The sequence below is a fragment of the Sceloporus occidentalis genome, unplaced genomic scaffold (genome assembly GCF_023333645.1).
Source record: "Sceloporus occidentalis isolate IW3139 unplaced genomic scaffold, rSceOcc1.0.p SCAF_12, whole genome shotgun sequence".
Classification (NCBI taxonomy): domain Eukaryota; kingdom Metazoa; phylum Chordata; class Lepidosauria; order Squamata; family Phrynosomatidae; genus Sceloporus; species Sceloporus occidentalis.
Genome location: NW_028316992.1, coordinates 17238552 through 17262992, shown reverse-complemented (window position 1 = coordinate 17262992; position 24441 = coordinate 17238552). Strand labels below are relative to the sequence as shown.

Genomic DNA, 24441 nt, shown 5'->3' with positions numbered 1-24441 from the left:
TCTACCTTCTAGTATGTATATTGTCCCTTCTCTTCCTCTCTGTTTCTCTCTCTCTGCTTCTCTAGATTACATAACATTTTTAAAAGAGATTATTTCAACAGTTTATATGAGTTGAAGTCTGATTTTTTTTCCTTTTGTAACTCTACAAAACACAGCGTATATTGATGATACTGTATTAAGTGCTAACTTATAAATGCAACAGGAAAAGCTCTCAATTTTGCTTAGAATGTCTCTTAGGTTTTTTAAAAATGTGCAAAGATTATGCCTTTCATTGAAGTATCTATTCAGGCACTCTGTTTTCCTCATTAAATCTCAGGAATACAAATATTAATTTAATAAAGTGTGACCAAAATAGTTTGTCTGATGAGAAATATTCCTATCTGTATCTGGAAAACAACATAATCTTCTAAGGTCTTGCTTTTAGGCATCTCTGATTACATTTCCGCTTCAGTTATTACACTCCAATGACTTGTGTTTAGCACTTCTCCTCTAAAGCCATTAAAATGGCTCTTGTTTTCGATGAATGCCCCTTGTGATGGTGCAGACTTGTGCGGAAGCATCCCCAATAGTTCTTAACATGAAAGCTGGCACAGATACAGAATCTCATTCATATTTATTTAAGAGCCTTTTCTTTGGTTCTGTGTACTGTGTTTCGGCGTTTATGTTCACGGAGCAGATGTCATGGGACCCTGTTAAAAAATAAAGTATTTACTTCGAGAGGACTTCAATGGAATGTTATTCAAAGCATAGTGCTCATAGCTGAAGAACCAGGTCACTTTGAGGGATTATTTTCTGAATGAACCACTAAAAACAAAAAGCATGGCGGCTCATCTCAATTGGCTGCAGTTCCTGATTGACCCATATCTTACTCTGCAAGCATACCAAACATTAATCCTCATTTAGCAGCATTTGCCCAAGGTAATATTTTGGTTCTCCAGGAGAAAAAAAAACAAAAGCAAAACATTGTTCAGTTACAGGGAGTGCTATATAAATAGTTCACCAAGTGTTCACCTGCTAGGTTTAGGTTTGAATCAGGATGCCAGATCCCGAAAGGACACACTTGAAAGTAGCAAGAATTAAGAATTAATTAAGAGACCTCTGAACTCTGGCCATTAAAAATTATGAGGTTTTCTCCTAGACACAGAGAGAGAGAGAGAGAGAGAGCTAGAAGTGATTGTACAGTCTATGGCTATCTTCCTCCATCTTTTCTGCTTCTGTTATCTTTGCTCATCACCAGCTTGTTATCCCTCTCCTTCCCTCTTCCACCCCCTAGAGAAAAATATCCACTAAAGGAGAGATAAGGTAAGCAGAGATAAGAAAGTGATGGAGAAAGGTGGGCAGCAGCTGTACAGTCCTGTCTAGTTTTCACTGCTTGTTTCTGGAGGAGCCTTCTGAATTCGCAACAGGCAAAGCCTGTTGCATGAGTTTTTGTCTGTTTGTTTGTTTCATGTGGTGATTGCAATGTATAGCCTGCGCTCTAAATCTCTGCATTTCTAAATGTCAATGTTTACCATGCAGAATATGGTCTTAGTTCAGTCATACAGAAACGTGGCACTAAAATCACTTAACTAATGTGATCTCTGAACATTTAACAGGGGCCACTAAGGTTCGAAAATAGTTACTCTGCAATGAAAGAGTTAGGCAAAGCCCAACCGAGAGCGCAAGAGATGACAACAACAAATGACAGACAAAAATTTCAGTCCTGTGAAAGAATCATTCACAAGAGGCTTTTATTGTTTTGCAGCTAAAATTAAACCAGTAAATTATTCAATAAAATGTTGATGTCAACAGCTGTTGCCATTCAAAATGAGACCTTTTGCTGTTTTTGCAAATCTAATTACAACAGGGCCATTAGGGAAATGAAACTAAGACGGCAGAGACACTGCCAGAATCTGTTGCAGACATATCTTCCACTTGGCCCTTGAAAAATCTGAGTTACATAATAAGAAAAAGAAAAATATAGTTTTATAATAACAAAAACGATGGTGCTATTGAGAGACCTAAAGAGAGTGATAGCTGTCTAATGATATCATTAATGGAAGAGGTTTGGGTAACTCAGACGAAGTGCTATAATCTAATTCAATATGTACATTGACATTCCCCCCCTCTCAGTTTGATTCTATCTCAAATGGAGGATCCCAAAATGTAATTGGTTCTGCTCTTGTGACTTTAACAACAGCTAGATATGTAGAATTCTAACAAGTGATACTTTTCTCATTTCTTTATCTCCATGGGGAGGCTTCACTTGCAAAATGTCTGCATGTCAGTCTCTTGTTAGATAGTGAATTAGGGCCAGGAAAAAAGAGTTGGTCAGAGTTCTTGGTGAGTTCGACTCTGAGCCCTAATCCTGATGATCAGAGGAACAAGTAATAAAGGTAATATTTTTGGCTATGTTGTATCAGGATTTATTTCATTTTTTTTTCTTTTGAGCTTCTGCAGGCTCTAGAGAATGAGATGAATGCAAGTGGTAACCTCTCTGTAAAACACTTATAGACCCAACCCATAGGTGCTCCTGGTTTGACAGCAGATATCTTCGTTTCTCCAATCTTTTGTGACAAAATTCTTGTGTTATATTTCTTGGGATCAGCACACCATAAAAAATGACAGCATTAGCAGCAGTCTTTCCATCTTTCTCCCTACACATCTACTCTAGGAGACCAGCAAAATTGTCTTCTAGGGAAGATGTCTTATCTTTGGTTCAGTCAAATGTAACTATGGGCCTGAACAGACAGGACAGCATAAAGCTGTTTCGGATCACTTTGGAGGTATGCTGTTTAAGTGACACACACATCCTAAGAGGCCAGAAGATGTGCCAAAGCTGCTCTTCAGTCCTTAGGACTGGAGCATGGCTTTGGCATGGCTTCCGGACTTTTAGGACGCATGCAGCATTTAAACAGCACACTTCCAAAGTGGCCTAAAGCAGTTTTATTTTTGCCTGTCTGTTTGGGCCCTATCTTATCTTTTTTATTATTAAAAATGAACCATGCTCTTTTCGCTTGCCACCCATCTGAATATTCTAAATACAAAGAAACAGAAAAGAGGCTTAGTGGGAAAACACATCTCTGTGAATAACCCTGTAACTAAACAAAACAGAGCAGAGACACAACTAAATACCACTCAGTAGTATCATTCCTAGTATTTTTTTTAAAATAAACAATGACTCTCATTTAAAATGTACCCCTGTCCCCCAGAAGTCCTGTTAAATGTGAGTGGCTATAATGAATGCTCCAGATGTCTGGATTTTATGCTTCATCCGTCTTCTTGCCAGAACTGACAGGGTTTCACTTGAATATGCTCTGAAACAGAATTAGTATCCCCCCACCCATTTTCTGATTCATAATTCTCTACTTTTATGGCTTTGTAACAGAAATTGGCACTTTATGTTTCTTCCCTCCTTGTACAGGATTCCCCAAGTGGAAATAAACAGAAGCAGTGAGAGAAATGAAATGTCTGCCTTCATATTTGGCCCAGAATAAGAACAGTTGTGAAAATGCTATTCCATGTAGCGTAACTTTAATCCTCTGTGGTTGACGGGTTACTGGAATGAAACTAGAAGAAGCAGCATGGCTAAAATACTTGTCAAAAAAAGTGCAGTTGCATTGTCACACCAATCCCATTCAGTGCTCTAATGAGGTCTGGTCTTTTATATATATCCACTATAGGAATTTCCCAGTTAAACCACACTAGTGACTTAAAAGAAATCATTGAGGAATTTGAGGGATTCACTCTTTCTGAATTCTGATATAACATGACTTCGTCCTAGAGCCTGAAACATTTATTTTTATAAAGTGATGTGTTAAGCAAAATCTCGTCCACTGAAGTAACTTGTCAGCCATTATTCATTATTTTAGGAACAACACACCAAATAACACAATACTAGTGAATTTATTTTTGGGTGTTTTTGTTTTTTTCCAAAACAAAAACACACATTAAAAAATGGAAAATAATATTCCTGAAATGTTTTAGAAATAAAAAGTAAAGTTGTTATTGCCAAGCACACACAAATTGATATTATAGTCCATTATAGCTGCATGTGTACTGCAGAAATAATCTGGTTTGACACCACTTTTACTGCCATGACTCAGTGCTATGGAATTCTGGGAACTGTAGAATTCCCAGCTAGAGCTTTGCTTTTTTATTTCTGCAGTGTGGATGCAGCCTACGTTACATCTTTGAACTCTAAGTGATAAATGCTGTTGCATTTTCAAAAGATGGATGCATTATATATTGGCTAAATTATGATCAAGGTAAGGGCAGAACCAAATGCGCAGGGCAGCATTGAAGCTAGCATGGCTTACTGCCTGTCTTTGCACCATTGATCTGCTCCCTGTTACCAGAAATAAAAACTAGTAACAGGGACGTAGCCAGAATTTTAGGAAGGGGGGGGGGTCCAGACTAAGTGCCATCATTATAATGGGGCTTGGGTGCAGCGGCGCAGCAGCACATACCATTCATTTTTCTAATGGAAGGGGGGGTCCGGACCCCAAGATCCCCCCCCCCTTGGCTACCTCCCTGCTAGTAAGCTTAAAACAGGGCTCAGACAGACTGGGCATGGAAAAATTTTCAGGACCTTTGCTAACTTAGACCTGGCTGTGATGTTCTGAGCCGAAATGGCTGAAATGCCAGGCCAAGCTTCCTCATCAGGATTGCAGTGTTAGAGTATAGTATACTATAATGTGTGTGTGTGTGTGTGTGTGTGTGTGTACAACAAAATGAGTTATTTTCAGATAATTTAGCTTGCATCCTATGGTTATGTGAACTTCCATTGTTCAATATAGCAGCTGCCTGGAACGTTTCTCTTTCCCTTCTAAAAAAAAGTCACTCCCCAGAGGTTTGGAAGGTCCTTCAGAGCAGCATGAACACAGCTATCCAGTGAGAAAGTAGAATGATTCAAACCTAGCAGACGAATCTCACATCCACAAATAGGTGCTTTTAAATAAATGGAAAAAAGGATGGATCGGATTTACAGAGTGAACACATGAAAAAGTGATATGAGTGGAAAATAGATTGCCTCATTTGCTGCTCCAAATCATATAAGGTGATTCCTGTTCTAGTCAATAACTGCTATTTCAATTGTTGAAGGAAGACATTTCTCTTTATGCTGAGTCTATGGTGCACTTTGGAAAGAAAGCTACTGGTAGATGTTAGTATACATTTGAAGCAGAAATGAAACCCCTCCTTTTTGCACAGAACTGCCTCCTCCCAGGAAAATGTGTGTGTTTGTGGAGGGGGTTATGGAGGGAATGTAAGGAAACAGAAATTTGATGGGGGTGGCAAAGTGACAGAGAGACATTTTTAAAAAGCCTTGCAAGGCTTTCCATAATCTCTCAGAATGTTTCAAGGTCCAAAATTCCCATGGGAATATGGTTTATGCTCTGTGTGTGTGTGTGTGTGTGTGTGATATTTTTCAGAAGAAGGCAAGATAAGCTGGGATGTCTGATCTCTAATAGGTTCTTTCAGTGGGTGAGTTTATCATATTCACATCCAGATTGATAATTTAGAGCTAAAATTGTAAAAGTGAAAATTTAAATTTAATAATATTAATAACAATAAGTTTTATTTTAAAAACTTCTAAAAGAACAAGGCAGTTAAATAAAATATTGTGCTGCAAATGATAGTGAAAAGCATAAACTTTAAGAAGAATCCCTTCCCCCAAAAAACTCAACCCAGAAATCCTGACCTGTCTTGTTTATACTTCCCTTCACATTTAGTTTCCCCAGTGAAAGCTAAAAAATATAGGATTTTCTTTTTAGGAAGCTGATTGAATGCCTAATTAGCTATGTTTTGATGTTTGATAGTGGGCAGGTCTGTCACATAACAAATGCCCTCTGAATCAAGATGATACAACACACCTTTATACTGCATTGAAGGGTAGAACTAGAATTTGAATGGGAATGTCCCTTTACATAGAGAGAGGGGATATCTTTTGTCGCCTTGTATTCCACTGACAGGCGGACTGTGTTGCTCAATTATGTTAAACAACTGCTGTGAGAAACCAAGAAAGGTAAACCTCTCAGTTAGCAGATGAAATGTGTTTGGGGTCCTTCCTACAATTCCACAATTAACTCCTGCAGGTAAGTAATTCAACAATTTTACAGCTTGCGTCCATCCAGACTGAATTAACAAGACCAGAAAGTACCAGATTCTGTTCCTGTTCTTTCACATTTTATTTTGGAGACCCATGCATCTTTTGGTTATCCCAGAACATTTTCTATTAGCTCCTAGCATGCAGAGACTTTTAAGTTGATCGCACACCATTTCCTGACCATTTTGGGCATGGGAAGGGATCAGTATGGGCGAGAACAGGTGTTACCACACAGGAAAACACCCCCAATCCTGCTGGGATGGCGGCCGATTTTGAAGAATGGTTCAAAATTGTTCTTCAAAATTGACTGCCCTAGCACAGATGAGGAACGGCTTGGGGACACCCGGTGGCATCAGCGGCATTCTCCTGTGCAGTAACACCCATTCTCACCTGTTCTGTGCTGATCCCATCCCATGCCCAGAACGGTCTGGAAATGGCATGCAATAAACTTATTTGTATACCAGCAATGGAGGTCAGTTTATTTTTACCCTGTATAAAATCAGAATGAACAGGAAGAAAATCTGGGACTTTTCAACTGGATGCATCCTATATCTGCAATGCTTCAGTCTTGGAACATCCTGCCTCATTTTGTTTTCTACTGTTTTTATCTTGCTTGGGCTGGGGAGTAGCATCATCCTTGACCAATGGACTTCATGAAACCTGAATAACTCCATGAATTGTCAGAGATTGCCTCCTGGACCAAGGTGGAATGGAGATTTATTTACATTTTTATTTCCTGCATAAGTTGGCTAACAGATTTTTCTCTCTCTCTCTTTCCCTCTTCCCCCCACTCTTTTCATCTGGATTTGCTGCAGGTGCATAGGCCCACGCCTTGAGGACTGCATTGGTTTCATGGATAGGTACTTGCTGAGCACTTGCTCCTCTTGCCACACTTCCCATGTTCCATGTGTGGGCAAAGGTGCCTGTGTGTGCATGGCCCCCTGTGAATGGTGAATGATATTTTCTGTTCTGTTAATTGCCTGCAGGTGTAGAGGTCCCACTAGTCATGACTGCATTTACTATCCGTGGACACGCCAGTCCACTTTACTACAACATGCTAGGTAACATCTGCCATCCCTGCTTTTTTTTCCCCCTTCCTCTTGTCCTTCTTTTGTTGATCCAAGACCAGGGAGTCATGCTAACCAGTGTGGTCAGCTGGAAACTGGATAGTCCTGTGTACAGTATAGTCCTTCTCTGCAAAATTATACACAAGTTATTTGGGGTGGTTACTTGCTCCACTTAATCAAATGAAATAAAATGTACATAACTGAACACAGGACTACAGCTACAAGCATTGCTTTTTCAAAAGAGTTGTTTGCAATTGCCTTTTGAAAACATGGCTTCATCCAGCCTATCATGGAGAATCGTTTAGCTCTATGAAAGAATTCTGAGCCATTGCACCAAATGAAAATTAAGGTTCCTGCATTGGGGAGGCAGCAATATGACAGGAAAGACACACACACAAAGAGAGAGAAGTATATGAATTCGTACTTAAGTATTTTCTCATTTTAAAAGTCAACTATAGTATTCTAAATTAGTGTGTTTAGCTAAAAAATCCAATTGACCTTTCCTCGTCAATTAAAGCAAATTTTCTTTCTTTCTGAAAAAAAGTATGTACAATATACACAACATGTTTCCTGCAATTGAAGCTTGTTAATATGACCTCCCTGGTTCAAACATATTTGTTCTAACCAAAAAATTTAATTTATCTCCCCTCCCCCCTGCTATCTTTAAATCAACATCATCTCACAAAGTATTACATCTATTTTCCTATAGCTTGCCTTTCAGGCAGAAAGTAGAATAAAAATGTAGCTGTCTGTTTCTAAAAATGTTTCAGTGTCTTCTGCTTATTTATACAATTAAGACTTTCTCACCCTGTAGATGATGAAGTAGATTGGTTCATGTTGCCAAAACAGACATTTGATTAAAAAAAAAAAATACACAAATACCAGATCAGGATTATACAGTAGCACTGGAAGATGGGGGGAAATGATTTTTGTTTTTAAAAGGTACACTAGCCATGTGCAAGGTTCTTTGCTCTAGTCACTGGAAGCAAATCATATAGCCATAAGACCTACTGTCACTCACTTAGGATGGTTAGTTGGGACAAGTGTAAACACTCTGGACTGGATTGTAGTACGCTGAAAATTGGCTGGAAAATGGGCAGAGTCCATGTTCAAAATTCATTTCTGCTTGTAAATTTGGGGTTTTGTGTTGCTTTATCAGTTGTTTTGGTGAGATTCAGAGGTGTGCCTTACATTTTGACACCATACTTTGAGAGCATTTGAGCCCAAACAAGTCTGTATTTTATTTGTTTGTTTGTTTGTTCTTGAAAATTAGTGAGCTATTGGTTTTTGACACCTGGGGACTGGTGTGAACCTCGTAGAGAATCCCATGAATCCCATGTGGCACAGGATCCAAACTCTTGTACTACATGTTTTTTTTGTGGGTTTTTCGGACTATGTGGCTATGTTCTAGAAAATTTTCTTCCTGATGTTTCGCCAGTGTCTGTGGCTGGCATCTTCCAAAAAACCATGGATGCCAGCCATGAAAGCCTTCAACTTCACATCTTGTCCTACATGTTTTCTTCATACACATCCTGTCCAAAGACAGAAGATATAGGAAACAAAGCAGAGTTAAAAGTACATAATTGCATAGACCTGCACTTCTTCAAAATAAGGATATGTTCTGTTGGACACATCTGTGCTTGCTTCTGAGCAAATATGCATAGGATCATGCTGTTAAGCTTGTTGATTTGTTCCAGAAGTTGCTGGTATTGTGTCGTTGCAATCATTAGCAATATTTGATCCTTTTGGCTTTCTTGATTTAAGATGGGGATCCCAGAAAATTAGTTTCATCTCAAATAGAACCCCATTGTCAGAATCAGCTTGAACATATAAATGTCCATTCCAACCATTCTGTAAGACTGTAAACGTTTAGCCTCTAAGCACATCATGATTGCACACTAATGTACATCACCATATAGATAATGGTGCCTACCATGGGCATGAATGAGTAGCAGCACAGGGAGCCAGATGTGACTCAGTTCTTGCCAACTGAGAATTCCTGAGCACAGGGCAATTGGCACAAAATGAAATCATCAACGCTAAATCAGCACAGGGAGCTGACGCCAGTGAGAACAGGATTGGATTCTGTGCCAGAGTTAGTTGGCAGTACTTCTGTGAGCTGGCAGATGGGTTACAGCCTGCACGCTGTTGTTATCCACCCACCTAGCTGTCCTAAGGTTTTACATTGTAGTTATTGTGGTGGTTTCTGAATGATTGCTTTTAATTATATTGGGAAAGAGCTATATTGCCCCTAATTCTCTGAGAATTACAATGAGAAATCTAGAACTGAGTTGCATGAACATTGGATAATGTGGCAAGCCTGGATTTTAAAATACCCAAGGTTTTAGCACTCAGAATATTTTCTTTTACCTCTAGTAAGTTTGTTAAATAGGTATGTTGCTCTTCCTGAGCCGTTATGTGGAATGAAACACATTTATCCTTTGACTTAGTACAATTCTAGTTCTTGCAATTTAGTCTTCAACTCCAAAAATGCCTAGATTAGGAGAAATGGATACAAAAACGCACATATTAGGAGAAATAAAATGTTTTCATTATGAAAAAAAGTATGTATGAAAATAAATGGAAGTATTTCTATGCATTTTTAACAATAATATTATGGATTGAATTGAAAATGGGACAGCAAACTTCTGTTCTTAAACAATTCACTGTTTTGAGCACCGTAATTTTCCTGGGATCCAACTATAGGGAGAAACTTGGAATGGCCAAAACAGGGTGGGAAGGGGTAATCCAGTAGTAAAAATAATGCCTAATATTTGTCCCAGTTTAAACTAATCTTGACTATCAATGGAAGTTTCTATGTAAATGTGTATTGGAATTCAGGTGATATGTACAGGTTGAGTCTCCCTTATCCAGGGTTACAAACTCCAAAACTTTTTTCATGGCTATCTGAGATACTGACACCTTTAGTTTCAGATGGTTCAGTGTACACAAACCTTGTTTAATGTACTTTTTTTAAAAAAAATAAAAAGGTATTATGTATAAAAATACCTTTAGGCTATGTGCATAATGGGTATACAAGACATAAAATAATTTCATGGGTCCCATCTCCAAGCTACATCATTATGTATATACAAATATTTTAAAATCTGAAAAAAATACAAAGCACAAAATACTTCTGGTCTCAAGCATCTTGGATAAGGCAGACTCAATCTTTATACCTCAGTTACCAAGATAGATGTGTTCCTAGACATTATTTCTTTAACAGAAAATTTGGTACCAGATGTAGAAATAACATAGAATGAATAGGCTTATGTTCCGATACCACAAAAAAAGGATGAGTGCTTCACCAAAGTTTTTATTCAGAACTAACAATAGGCACATGTGAAATGAAACAACTTGGCCAGGTAAGCCTTGCATAAGTAAACAAAAAGATTTTGAACTTTCAATAGGCCACTTGAAAGCTTCTCCTGGAATGCACCCACAGATGACTTTTTCTGCCACCAGCCTCCACTTTTATTCCATTTTGTTCGCTAGACGCATAGATCTGTGCTTTTTTTTTTCTTTTTTACATGCAGCAGTAGCTGTTGAGGCAGGCTAATTCACTTTCCTCCTTTCTTTTCATTGCTGTTCATTCATGCTCAGAAAGGGATTCTAGAGGCAGCTGCTGTTACTTTGCCTCTTTTAAACAGGCACAGGTAACTAGATTAGGATTGGCTGAGAAGTATCCCATTCTTTCCCAGCTCAAGGTTTATTTCACTATTTGCTGCAAACATGCTGCTGCAACTTCACAACCTTGAATGCCTGTGTTTCTCCAATCCTCCATTATCACACCTACATACCCCATGGTAACACTGTATAACGAACATTTCTGGCTAGATGGAGCACCAGGAGGAAGGAGGAAAAGAAGTGGGGCTGGGTAGGCAGAAGACGACTTTGTAGAAAGGAGCTTCTTTACCAGAGACTTTGGCCCGTTACAAACGGGCACCCTAGGATGGACTCAGTCGTCTTCCAGACGCCCCTAACCCTAGTACGAACTGAGTCCGTACGAAATGGCGGCAGCCGTTCCACACAGCTGCCGCCATCTTGACGTAGCGGATGTGCTGCATCTGCACGTCGTGCCCCAGAAATGACGCTGCGAGTGCGCACTTCGGCACTTGTGGCGTCTCTTCCGGGGCGCAGGAAGGAGCGTAATTTTCACGCTCCTTCTTTACAGCGTCTGGGAACCGCGCCATTTGGCTGCTGCGGTTCCCGGACACTGCAACTGGCAGCGGCAGCAGACAGTCGCTTTTCGGCGGTCTGTAACCCGCCTTTGTTAACTGAGGTATGCCTGTATTATTTTGTATTGCTTAGAAGCCTGTATTTGAATTGGAGAGGTTATGTTAGAATCCAATCTTTAATACAGCCTTATCCAGAACAGGACTATCAATGAAATAAATGCACTCCACCACCCCTATGTGATCGGGGGGGGGGGGGGGGGATCACGTAGTAACATTTCATGTGTCTTGCTTAGGCTGAGCTTCAAATTATTTGCCCCATATCTGGTCTGTGTTTGGTCCCAACTATCTGAAATTACCTGATAATTATCAACTGATCTCAAGTAACTGATACAAAGTAACCGGATAACCATTTGCTTGTGTTGTTATGTGCCTTCCGGTCATCTCCAACTTAGGGCAACCCTATCCTAGGGTTTTCTTGGAAAGATTTATTCCAAGGTGTTTTGATATTGCCTTCCTTTTTGGGTGGAGAGAGTCTGACTTGGACAGCCAGTATACCTTTCCATGCCTGAATGGGGATTTGAACTTTGGTCTCCCAGAATTCTAGTCCAGCATTCAAACCACTGCACCATGCTGGCAGGTACCAGCTTGCTTATGTACTTTGCCCTAAAATTGTTTATATGCAATGAAGGGATAGGAATAATCCATAGGGTCAAGAGAAACCTTGTTAAAGCACTACCCTACAAAATGAAGGGATGGGAATAATCTGTAGGGTGAAGAGAAACCTTGTTAAAGGACTATCCTACAACCACCTCCTCTGTCACGAAGCAAGACTGTTTCCTGTCATAAGGAGAAATTTGTGGTTTTATGCATTATACTGATACTCTGTTATGAGCTGAGAGGGACAACCATTTTTCACACTAGCACAAACCTGGACAGGTTGAGTTATGACAATCACTGATTTTGCTTGCCCCACTTTTTCAGATTACCAGTTTTACACAGCTTGCATTGCTGCAGGAGAGGGAGGCCTGCCCAGCCATGATGAGTGCTGAAGCTGTGTAAGATACAGTGATGGGTTGATGGAGCTATATGAGACACAGTAAAACAGATCCATGCTTCCCTATAGTTTCTCCCTTCACATAAACTAACGCATATGATATCTACACAATTAGAGGTTTTATTATATAGAGACTGGCTGTCTTTAACAAAAAAGATATATGAACCCAATCTGCTTGTGTCTGGCCACTGTCCATTTAGCTTCCTGGTTCCCAAATACAGGTCCTCCGATATTGCTGGTCTTCAACTCCTTGTAGATCCATGGATCATGACCAGTGGCCAAGGATTCTGGGAGATGTAGTTAAACCATATCCAACTTTGTAAACCAGCGAGCCAAGCCAATTAGTCCTATCTACTCTGGCTAGCTGGAAGCCTGCATGGCCAATTCTGCCATGTGAGATGTTTTGTTATGGGAGATGCCTAGGCTTCTACCTATTTCCTTTTTGAAGTGTTTGTGCTCTGTTACTGAGATATGGTCCAATCCTTTGATATTTATCGAGGTCATAATTTATGTCAGCCTGGTAGTTCACAGAAAGCACTTGAACTTTTGTCATCTATTTGCCTGATTGTTCTTTTATGGAGCACTGAAATGAAGGACCTTGAGCCAGAAGTGCAGCAACCTGCATGTGGTGCATATTCAGAGCCAAGCAGGCCCATATAAAAGCTCATGATCATATCTGGGGAAAATATTGCTATCATTTCAAGTTTCAGAATCACCATTCAAGGTGTAATTAAGAGCAGAAGAATCCTGTAAACCAAAGGGAACAATTTTCTATTTTCCTAGTAGATAAACAATCTTATTATGACGCATGTAATCAGCATGGAGAAACAGAATTTTAACATTGCCTTTTATAATCTGGTGCATGTATTGACTTGCACCCTAAATGCAGGCCCTTCGTATTTTCACATTTCCCCTTTTAACTAAGAGGAGCTAATTAACTAAGTCCTCCCCACAGAGAGATGGTTGCGTGAAACAGTGTGTGGATATCAACTCTCTTCATCCTTTTCTTCCAACTGCACAAAAGCACATTTCTCCTTTTGACTCACCCTTTTATAAACACCAGGCTTTCCTTTTCTGTTGACTGTGTATGTATACAAGAGCTAATTAATGGCAAATCCTTTGTAAAGCAGTGAAATCCTTTCCTGGTTGTGTTTGATACCCCCTTCACAGTATGATTTCATTATAATTTCACAGTAACTCAGCAGCACTGAATGCACGATAGGAAAAGGGGAAACTTGCCATTAATAAACTCTGAATGTTCTTAGTCAACCCTGTTTTTATAGTGCTATGGTCTTCTGCATTTTAAAGTTTTCTATATGTTGCAGTTATTTATAGGCTAATTATATACACAGTCCTATAAAAAAAAAGTAAGGGTTCGGAAAAGGGGAAAACACACCATAAAAATTACTTTAGAACAGAAATGTACAATTTATTTCTGAGCTTAAACTTAAACAAAAAAAGAGGCTTTGGATTGGTAATACTTACTATGTGTTTAAGAACATAGCCCAGTAGTAGCCAGACTTTGGTGGGGAAAGCACTAGTAGCAGTAGAGCTTCTGCCTGATTTGTAGATTCAAAAAGATTATAGAAGGTTCTTGGTGTTGTCAGGTTAAAAGATAGCTAGTGATGCTAAACTGATCTGCCTGGGACTGCAGGGAGCAGAGTGCACAGTATGGTAAAAGATGGGGAAATAGAATCATAGAATCATAGAATCATAGAGTTGGAAGAGACCACTAGGGCCATCCAGTCCAACCCCCTGCCATGCAGGAAATCCAATTCAAAGCATCCCTGACAGATGGCCATCCAGCCTCTGTTTAAAGACCTCCAAGGAAGGAGACTCTATCACCCTCCGAGGGAGTGCATTCCACTGTCGAACAGCCCTTACTGTCAGGAAGTTCCTCCTAATGTTCAGGTGGAATCTCTTTTCCTGTAGCTTGCATCCATTGTTCCGGGTCCTGTTCTCTGGAGCAGCAGAGAACAAGCTTGCTCCCTCTTCAATATGACATCCTTTCAAATATTTAAACAGGGCTATCATATCACCTCTTAACCTTCTTTTCTCCAGGCTAAACATCCCCAGCTCCCTAAGTCGTTCCTCATAGGGCATGGTTTCCAGACCCTTCACCATTTTTGTCGCCCTCCTTTGGACACGCTCCAGTTTCTCAATGTCCTTTCTGAATTGTGGTGCCCAGAACTGGACACAATATTCCAGGTGGTGCCTGACCAGAGCAGAATACAGTGGCACTATTACTTCTCTTGATCTAGACACTATACATCTATTGATGCAGCCTAAAATAGCATTGGCCTTTTTAGCTGCCGCATCACACTGTTGACTCATGTTCAACTTGTGGTCTACTTGGACTCCTAGATCCCTTTCACACGTAATTTCATTCAGCCAGGTGTCACCCATCCTATATCTGTGCATTTTATTTTTCCGCCCTAAGTGCAATACCTTACATTTCTCTGTGTTGAATTTCATTTTGTTAGCTTTGGCCCAGCTTTCTAGTCTATTCAGGTCATTTTGAATCTTGATCCTGTCCTCTGGGGTATTAGCTATTCCTCCTAATTTGGTGTCATCTGCAAATTTGATAAGTATGCTCCCAATTCTGTCATCCAGGTCATTGATAAAGATGTTGAATAGCACTGGGCCCAGGACAGAGCCCTGTGGGACCCCACTGGTCACTTCTCTCCAGGATGAAAAGGAGCCATTGTTGAGCACCCTTTGGGTTCGGCCGGTCAACCAATTACAGATCCATTTAACAGTTCCTTTGTCTAGCCCACATTTTACAAGCTTGTTTGCAAGAATGTCATGGGAAACCTTGTCAAAGGCCTTACTGAAATCAAGATATACTATATCCACAGCATTCCCTTCATCTACCAAGCTGGTAATTTTGTCAAAGAAAGAGATTAGATTTGTCTGGCATGACTTGTTTCTCTGAAACCCATGTTGACTTTTTGTGATTATGGCATTGCCTTCTAGATGTTCACAGACTCTCTGTTTAATGATCTGCTCCAGAATCTTTCCTGGTATTGATGTCAGACTAACTGGACGATAATTGTTGGGATCCTCTTTTTTCCCCTTTTTGAAGATGGGGACAACGTTTGCCCTCCTCCAGTCAGCTGGGATCTCTCCTGTTCTCCAGGAGTTTTCAAAGATTATTGCCAATGGCTCCGATATTACATTTGCCAGTTCTTTTAATACCCTTGGATGGAGTTCATCTGGTCCCGGAGACTTAAATTCATTTAGATTAATAAGGTGTTCCTCTACTATCTCTTTACTTATTCTGTGCTGAAATTCCCCTATTCTGTCCTCTGCTCCATTATCCTCAGGTTGAGCACCCTTTGCCTTTTCTGAGAAGACTGAGGCAAAGAAGGTGTTGAGTAATTCTGCCTTTTCTCTATCTCCTGTTAGCATTTTGCCATCTTCTCCACGCAGTGGCCCTACCGTTTCCTTCTTCTTCCTTTTGCTGCGGACATATCCAAAAAAGCCCTTTTTATTGTTCTTAACCTCTCTAGCAAGCCTGAGTTCATTCTGCGCTTTAGCTTTTCTGACTTTACCCCTACACATTCCTGCTATTTCTTTGAATTCCTTTTTTGTGATTTCCCCCTTTTTCCATTTCTTATACATGTTCCGTTTCAAACTTAGCTCAGTTGAAAGTTCCTTAGTCATCCATCCTGGTTTCTGGAGACACCTCCCGTTTTTCTTTCTCACTGGAACTGTTTGAAATTGTGCCTTCAGTATCTCTCTTTTGAGAAACTCCCATCCATCCTGAACTCCTTTATCTTTTAGTATTTCTGACCATGGAATCGCCCTCAATACTTCTCTAAGTTTACTGAAATTCGCTCTCCTAAAGTCTAGGATGCGTGTCTGACTATGCCTGGCTTCTCCTTTCCACTGTATTACAACCTCCAGGAGAACATGGTCACTTCCACCTAATGATCCCACCACTTGCACCCCATTAACCAAGTCATCCTTGTTGGTTAGGATCAGATCTAAAATAGCTGACCCCCTTGTTGCCTCTTCCACCTTTTGGACCATGAAATTGTCTTCCAGGCAAGTGAGGAATTTGCTAGACCTTGAGGATTTTGCTGAGTTTGACTTCCAGCAAATATCAGGGTAGTTGAAGTCGCCCATCACTACTACATCTCTCCTTTCTGAGTGTGTGGTCATCTGTTCTAGAAAGGCATCATCCAATTCCTCAGTCTGACTTGGGGGTCTGTAGTAGACTCCCACTGTAACATCCTTGTTGTTTCCCTCCCCTTTGATTCTTATCCAGATGCTCTCCACCTGGCTTCCATGATTGATGTCTAGGATCTCTTCACTGGTGTAAATATCTCTGACATATAGTGCTATTCCTCCTCCTTTCTTGTTTGGCCTATTTCTCTTAAAAAGGTTATACCCCTCTATTTCCACATTCCAATCATGAGACTCATCCCACCAGGTTTCAGTGATGCCTATTATATCATATTTGCTTTGTTGTACTAGGAGTTCGAGTTCATCCTGCTTATTTCCCATGCTCTGTGCATTAGTGTAGAGACATCGCAGACCATGGTTCCCTTTTACTTGCTGCCTGTGCAAGTTTTTTTGCCTCCCACTGTTGGGTCCTTGCACTGTTTGCCTTGTTTCCTCTGTGTCAGTTTGACTATTTTCGCCATCCCTTTCGCCTTCCTTAATATTGTCTCCCTTCCCCTCGGAACTCAGTTTAAAGCTCTCCTGATCAAGTTCTTGAGACTGTTGGCAAAAACATTTCTTCCAACTGGCGTGAGATGCAACCCGTCCGTTGCAAGAAGTCCCTCCTCATGGAACCGCAGCCCATGATCGAAAAATCCAAATCCTTCTCGGCGGCACCATCTGCGAAGCCAGTTGTTCACATCTGCTATTTTCCTCTCCCTTCCTGGACCATGCCCTTCAACTGGCAGAAGAGACGAGATGACAACCTGTACATCCATTCCTTTCAGCTTCCTACCAAGCGCCTCGTAATCCCTTTTGATGTTCTGAATGCTGTGTCTTGCAGTATCATTAGTTCCCACGTGGACCAAAAGGAAGGGGTATTGGTCAGTAGGCTTGACCAGTCTTGTCAGCCTCTCTGTCACATCACGGATCTTTGCACCTGGAAGACAACACACCTCTCGAGACATCTTGTCAGGCCTACAAATCACTGCTTCTGTACCCCTCAGCAAGGAGTCCCCCACTACGACCACACGCCTCCTCCGAGGCTTAGCAGCGACTGTTCCCTCGGGTGGGACTCTCAGGCACCCCTGCTCCGTCTCTGAAGTCTGTCCATGCTGCTCTTCTTCATCCTCCTTGATAAGGGAAAGAGCTTTGAATCGATTCTCTAGCTGCAAGCTCCCCGAACAATTCCTTCTTGGCTTACTTCTCTTTGTGACATTCCTCCAGCTGTCTGCCTCCTCTGTTTGGCAAGTGACCTCTTCCACCCTAGCATCTTCCTCTGCGTGGTACTCATCCAAGATGGTTAGTTCTATTGTGTCCAGGAAATCCTCTTGTTCCCTAATCTGCTGAAGTGTAGCTACTCTGGACTCCAGCTGCTGCACTTTCTCCTCCAAGAGTGCTACCAACTTGCACTTGGTGCATGTGAAGTTCTCCACTTCTGTAGGCAAGAAGAGAAACATCCCACAAGAGTTGCAGGTGACTACAGCAGATCCCTCGTTGTCCATACTGCAAAGTCTTTAGTAATGATTATAACAGTCAATCTACTGGGAATACTTCTTTAAAGGAATGTACTGGCTGCTATCTTACACTTAAAGGGAAGGTTCTGTTTCAATATCCAATTCTAACCTGATGCCACTTGAGCAGAGTTGTTCAGTTAAAGAAAACTAAAATTCTCAAAAGTCTCAAAATGGCTGCCAAGCAGCTCCTCTCCTTCTCCTCTCTCTGGCCGGACTGTTCTGGAAGGCTCTGGAAGTTGGTATATAAAGCTAGTCTGCTAGCTCCGCCCCCTTGTGACTCACAGATGTGACTCACAGAAGCTCCTCCCCTTCAGCAACGAGCACACGGTCTCAAGCACACGGTCTCAAAATGGCTGCCAAGCAGCTCCTCTCTTTCTCCTCTCTCTGGCCGGACTGTTCTGGAAGGCTCTGGAAGTTGGTATATAAAGCTAGTCTGCTAGCTCCGCCCCCTTGTGACTCACAGATGTGACTCACAGAAGCTCCTCCCCTTCAGCAACGAGCACACGGTCTCAAGATGGCTGCCAAGCAGCTCCTCTCCTTCTCCTCTCTCTGGCCGGACTGATAATAATCTTGACGTGAGGCAGTTTCCTATGTTTCCATCTTTTCTGTGGTGCACATGTTCCAGCCCAAGTGGATATGGGTGATCTAGGCTAAGGAAGCAACTAGTGTTCCTTATATGTGTGTGGCTCTCTAGTGTATCTTAAGGATCTTATAAGAAATGAGTCAAATAAATGTGGAAAGGTTCCTAAGAGTGCCTAGCCACTGGATTTCTCTGTGATTAACTGCTTGGTCTTCCCTTTTCCTCAGCCTGCTTCTGCTGTGGATTTTTGTTACCTCTGTGCTTTAGATGTGTGGCTGATTGGATTGTTCAGACATTTCTGATGCAAAGAAAACATAGCAGAATTATACACTGTTCGAGTTAGCTTGCACGTTTTTTTTCCCCCCAAGGAAGGAAGGAAAGAAAGAATATAAGCATGAACAACAGCACTGGTGATACAGACGTGTGGGTTTGGTATACAGCAGATAATTCATATCTTACCCACACTAAGGACTTTTTGAGTGTTATGTTCCTATTTTAATAAACCATGTATATTTCTTTTGCAAAACAGCCAGTTTTATCCTAGCTGGGAGGAAAGTGCCAAACTCAAGTTAGTTTCAAATAAGAAAGAAACACCAGTGCTCTTCTTTTTTCATGTGTATGTACTCCATTTTGGGAAGGTGGAGTGCAGGCCTAGACTTGTTTTCCTCGTGCTAAAACATAACCTCCCCCCTTTTTTTTGGAAGGGAGGCATGAGTGCATTAGGTATGTTGAGAAGGATTCTATGTGCCATCTAGAATTGAATGGGCAGCGATCCATTCACAAAAAGGCTGCTGTGGTGTGGTGCACCAATTTTACCTAAGGCAGGCTTAGAAACAAATAATTTGCTTATTGGGTAAGGAAGAATTTGTCTCTTTCCTACAACACAAATCCACTTCTTTGTATGTTTCTCCTCCAACAGAACACCCATTTCCACAGAAAGCAGACTAGCCATGTGCAAGAAAACATATGCGGACCAGAGGGGAGAAAAGACCCATGGATGCACTTTGATCTTTCTATTCTTAGTTATTTCATTTTGCACCACCCCTGTCACATCATTCTGCTCTTCGACCCCTTTCCTTCTATGTTTTAAAACATTTTAGGTCATGCTTACTTGCTGGCCCTCCCCCTTTTTTATGAACTACTTGGCTGTCAATCTCTACATAGAAAAGTGTATTAAAAGAGGAAGTGAGAATAGTATCACCTTCTTGATTGTCATCTTCCAGCTCAATAGGCTTCTTCGAGGCTGAGAACTATCCCTCTTTCTGAAGCAGAGATATTTTGAAGCCATGTGGTAAGCCTTTAGAATTAGCTGTGTGCTCATAGTAATTTTGTTGCTAAACAATGGTCAGCATACTTTTGGTTAGTACCAAGGAGAGCAGATCCAGTTAATCAATTGTTGAATGGTGGGTCAACACATAGATAAATTTAATGGATTCAATGGGTCTAATCAATCCAGGATTAAAAGACTGTAGTTCTAGGTACTGGGCCTAAGCACCCCAAAGACACCAGATCTTGTCTGATCTTGGAATCTAAGCAGGGCCAGCCCTGTTGGGTGGGGACCCTAAAGAATTCCAGGTGCTGTAGGCTGTATTTTAGAGTAAGCAACTACCCAAATCATCTTTGAGTATTCCTTCCCTAATAAATCCCTATTAAATTCATGAGGTCGCCACAGGTCAACAGGCAGTTGGGAGTTTCATACAAAAATCTATTAATGTAGCATCTGCACCATGCTAAAATATATGTGTTAGTGTTACATCCAAACTATGGTAACTATAGGCTAAATACTATTTTAGTCCTGACTGGTGTTGACAGTTCAGTCAGTTGGATTTATCTATGTGTTGATTCATCACTCAATAATTGAGTGAATGAGTTTCTTCTAGTGAGGGCTAATCAAAATAATGTCAGCTTTGTTTATAAGTTTAACATTGTCATGCAGCTATTGCCCAGAGAAGCCCAGCTGATATCCTGAAGTGCGAACTTCCCTTTTTGTAGTTGATGAGGACAGTGTACCACCTTACTAAGTACTTTGAAGTATGAAAAGACCTTCTGGCAGAAATCGTATCTTCATTAACGTTGGAGACACTCATTTGGCATAAGATTCTAGTCTAGTCCTGCCATTTTGAAAAGGCACAGCTCTCCTTGACTTCCTAGGTTCTGGTTCACAAAACCAGGAACTGTGTGTTAGTCTGTTCACTGTTCAGTTGAAATAGTGCTTTTTTTAACCAGAGATCTGCAGTGGACTACTTAGTTAATATTAGCAACCTTTAAGAATGAATGGCAGCAGTAATCAAGTTAACAATCGTGTTATTCTTCATTTAGGGAAAAAAAAGTTTATTTCCTACTTATCTGAATATACTTTTTTTTCACTCATCCACCTTATCTCTGTCTTGGAAGACCTTCACATTACGAGGTGAAAAAATAGCTAATGCTGTGTAACATGATACTAAAAAAGAAGTGGGGGGGACTGGGGGTCCCCACCAACTGTATCAGTGTCTCCTTAAATTTTGGGAGAATTGCTTGGCTGAAGAAGGCTTGTGAGAGGCTAGGTAACTTTGAAGATCATTTCCACCTGTTTATACTAATACTAACTATGGGGGACTCCAGGTTTGGTGAATAAAGAAGATTTTTTTAATTTAGAAATATGCAAGGGTGCAACCGAACACACAATAGCAATTCAAACAGAAATACCATTCAAAGCTAAGTGACCTAGAGGTATAAAAATTGCATAGCAGAGGCTTAGGGTTGTACAGGAGACAATATTTACATATCCTGAAGAGGAAACCATGGAAAGCAGGAGGTGGCTCCAATGGCATCTGAGGGCAACCAGAGCAAAAAGCTCTCTGTGATGGTGAATTCAAACTCTGAGCTGGCTATGTGCAAGGAGGCTAGGTTTGGGATGATATTTATAACTGATACCTTAGCCTTGAGGGGTGCTAGGTGCTATTTTGCAGTGTAACCAGGACCTGTTGATCTTTGCAGGAAGTCAACAAAGGGATTCAGAAATGACTGAAGGTTTTAATTTGGGAGTAACAGACACACTGATTGTATTCAGGACAACCCCAAAATAGGCAGATAGGGAAGTTGGCTGGGAAAATGGCAGGTGGTAGGAAGGAAGCTTACTTGCCTTTGCTTTTGCCTTTGTCTCTAATGTGATAGGATATGTGGAAAGTCTGGCGACAGGGAGAATGTCACAATCAGCAAACCCATTTAGCTTTTCTCTTAGTGCAATAATGTCCAAACTCTGGTCTTCTAGATGTTTTGGACTTCAGCTTCCAGAAGCCTCAGCCACCTTGGCCAATGGTCTGGGATGCTGGGAGCTGAAGTTCAAAACACTTGGAGGTCTAGAGTTTGGACATCAGTGTTACTTTGGACCTTCATGTGTCTTTGGGTCTATGTGTCTTTCACAAGGGAAGGGTTCCTGGTGTTCCAAAGGTCATTGTGACCTCTTAAGAACATGCTTGGCTCCAGATATGAAATTATGGAAGCCCCATATATATTGTGGGGTATGTTGGGTGTGCTAACACATCACAGACCACTGTTCTTTTGGGCTGGCACATATTCCCCACACACCTCGAAAATGAGTACTTTTTCAGAGCTGCAGTATCCCTTTTCTTCTCTTTCTCTTTTTCTTTTGGTTACCATGATTATATATTTTTGGCATGTATCTTCATACAGCACAGAGACTTAGTTTACACTAATCCTAATTTTTACACAGCTTCATTTAGCTGTAATTACAAAGAGCACCTGAAAGAAATACATCATTAGGACCCCCCCCCCCAAAAAAAAAATTTCTACAATTTGGGAACATTCCCAGATTCTCTAGTGCCTCATTAATAAATAAGCTCCTAGACCCTCGATAGAGGAAATTACATGCTAAGCCTAAATTTTTGCCACTTGTGCAGATTCTTCACAAGGAATTCCACCTGTTTTGGAGAGTCTCCTGCTGTTTATTAGGTTCAGAAACAGCAGTTCTTTTACTAACATAAATATTAGTTTGAGCAATGTACTGTTTCACTACAGGGTTGGACCAAATGAGCTTTGGATCAGATACAATGGTGGAACAGATGTTATCACAAAAAGGAGAATGTGCCTATCTGTGGACAAGAGCCAAACAGATTGTCTGCTTCTGTTTCTTGTGCTGTTGGATAGCCAAAGACTGGAAACTTTTTGTGGGGCCAAGCTAGCTGAGGCATTTGGAGAGCTAAAACTCATGCTGTGCTGGTATCAAAGCACCCGGCTCTGGTTTCTTAGGGCTATGAGCAGTTTTGCCTCATGCACAAATGACCGCCTGGTCTCCTCCTCCATAATACATGTCATGCGAACATTCCACCATACAGACATCCAACTTAAGCAGATTGCCCCCCCCCCTTTTTTTTTTCCCAGAGGAAGAATTAACTGGGCATCTCTATGGAGCAAAGGCATTAGATCTGATGCATAGGCTTGGCAGAAGGGAAGAAACATTGGTGTTTTTTGATCAACATGTGAATGCTCTTCTCAGTCCAAGAACTGTCTGAACTAGGACAAAGCACCAGCAATGCTATGAGCAACCATCTCTAGCATAAAAGAGCCATATCAAAGCCTGATGTAAATATATTAATTTCAGTCATGTATTCAACATTTAATTGACTCTATAGATGCTAATCATCATGCTGAACATCTGATAGTTGGCATAACATTTCATCAGTGACCATCATTTTAAAATTCCTAGTCCTCAAATGTATCACCTAATCTTTCTGGAGTCAACTTACATATGGCATTTCTGGATAAGGGGTCATGCCTCCACAGCATGGGGAGGACTGGATTCATAGACAGTCCATTTGAAAATCCATCCTTGCATGGGATCCTTCTGTCACGCCTCACAGTTCCTGAAGGACCATTCTCTCTATAGTATGAAGGTATCTTCATACTAAAGCAAAGTGGCAGAGCAAAAGCAGAGGCTTCCCCTCCCCTTTGTGTGACCAGAAGCGGCTTTTGCACATGCAGTGCCACATGCAGGGCATTTAACAGCTTGGAAGATCCAGCTAGGCATTACAGTGAGGGTTTCACAATAACAGAGGTGTAGCAACTTTAGTCACTATCTGGTTACTGATATTCAGTCCTAAGCCAGATACTGTATAAGAGATGTATGCCTCGATTTTCCAGTGTGTAATTCCATCACCCCTCCCAAAAAAGCAGTCCTATGTGTGTTTGGAGAGTGTGATTTGGTTTGGGATTGTCTTACAGAACAAGTAAGCAGAGAGTAGTTTTCCTTCATGCCATGGTGGTGATCCAAATACCCTGACTTCCATAGCCATAGTGTGGAGGGATAACTGCAGGGTCACCACATGATGGAAGAAGCTGGAGATTATTCCTGTTATGTGGTGTTCACAAGCCCTATGTTTTCTTCTGGAAGGAGATTACATGGATGACTGCAATCATACTTTCAATATGCATCACCTAGTTTTGTCCTAAGTACAGTCCTACGTACAGTCAATACTTTCCATTTGTTTGTTGGTGCATCCAAGGATTCTTAAAACAGCTTACAAACATTTAAATAAATAAATAAATAAATAAATAAATAAATAAATAGTATAACAAAGTATAAGACAGTATAAAGCTGAAATTGGGAGAATCTCTACCAGCATCATTGTTCAACATTATCACAATGTAGCAGTTTGTATCTGACAGTTATCAGAACACTAGACAGCATCAGATAGCAATCAAGACCCAGGTGTAAATGATATAAGATGTACAGTAGACATCAATATTGGAATAGATTGGTGAACTAAGTTGCAGTAGATTTTATAAGCTTCA

General features: G+C 40.9%; 1 protein-coding gene across 2 annotated transcripts in view; it reads left to right on the top strand.

Moving 5' to 3' along the window:
• Positions 1 to 24441, top strand: part of ERBB4 (erb-b2 receptor tyrosine kinase 4) — a 982414-nt gene that overhangs the window by 771287 nt on the left and 186686 nt on the right. The window contains exon 16 of one of the 2 annotated variants that reach the window (XM_089478015.1): positions 7072 to 7146. In XM_089478015.1, coding sequence (XP_089334141.1) covers positions 7072 to 7146 — 75 coding nt within the window. Of the gene's footprint in view, positions 1 to 6900; positions 6946 to 7071; positions 7147 to 24441 lie in introns of both variants that reach the window. The other variant, XM_089478014.1, reaches the window with a different exon arrangement.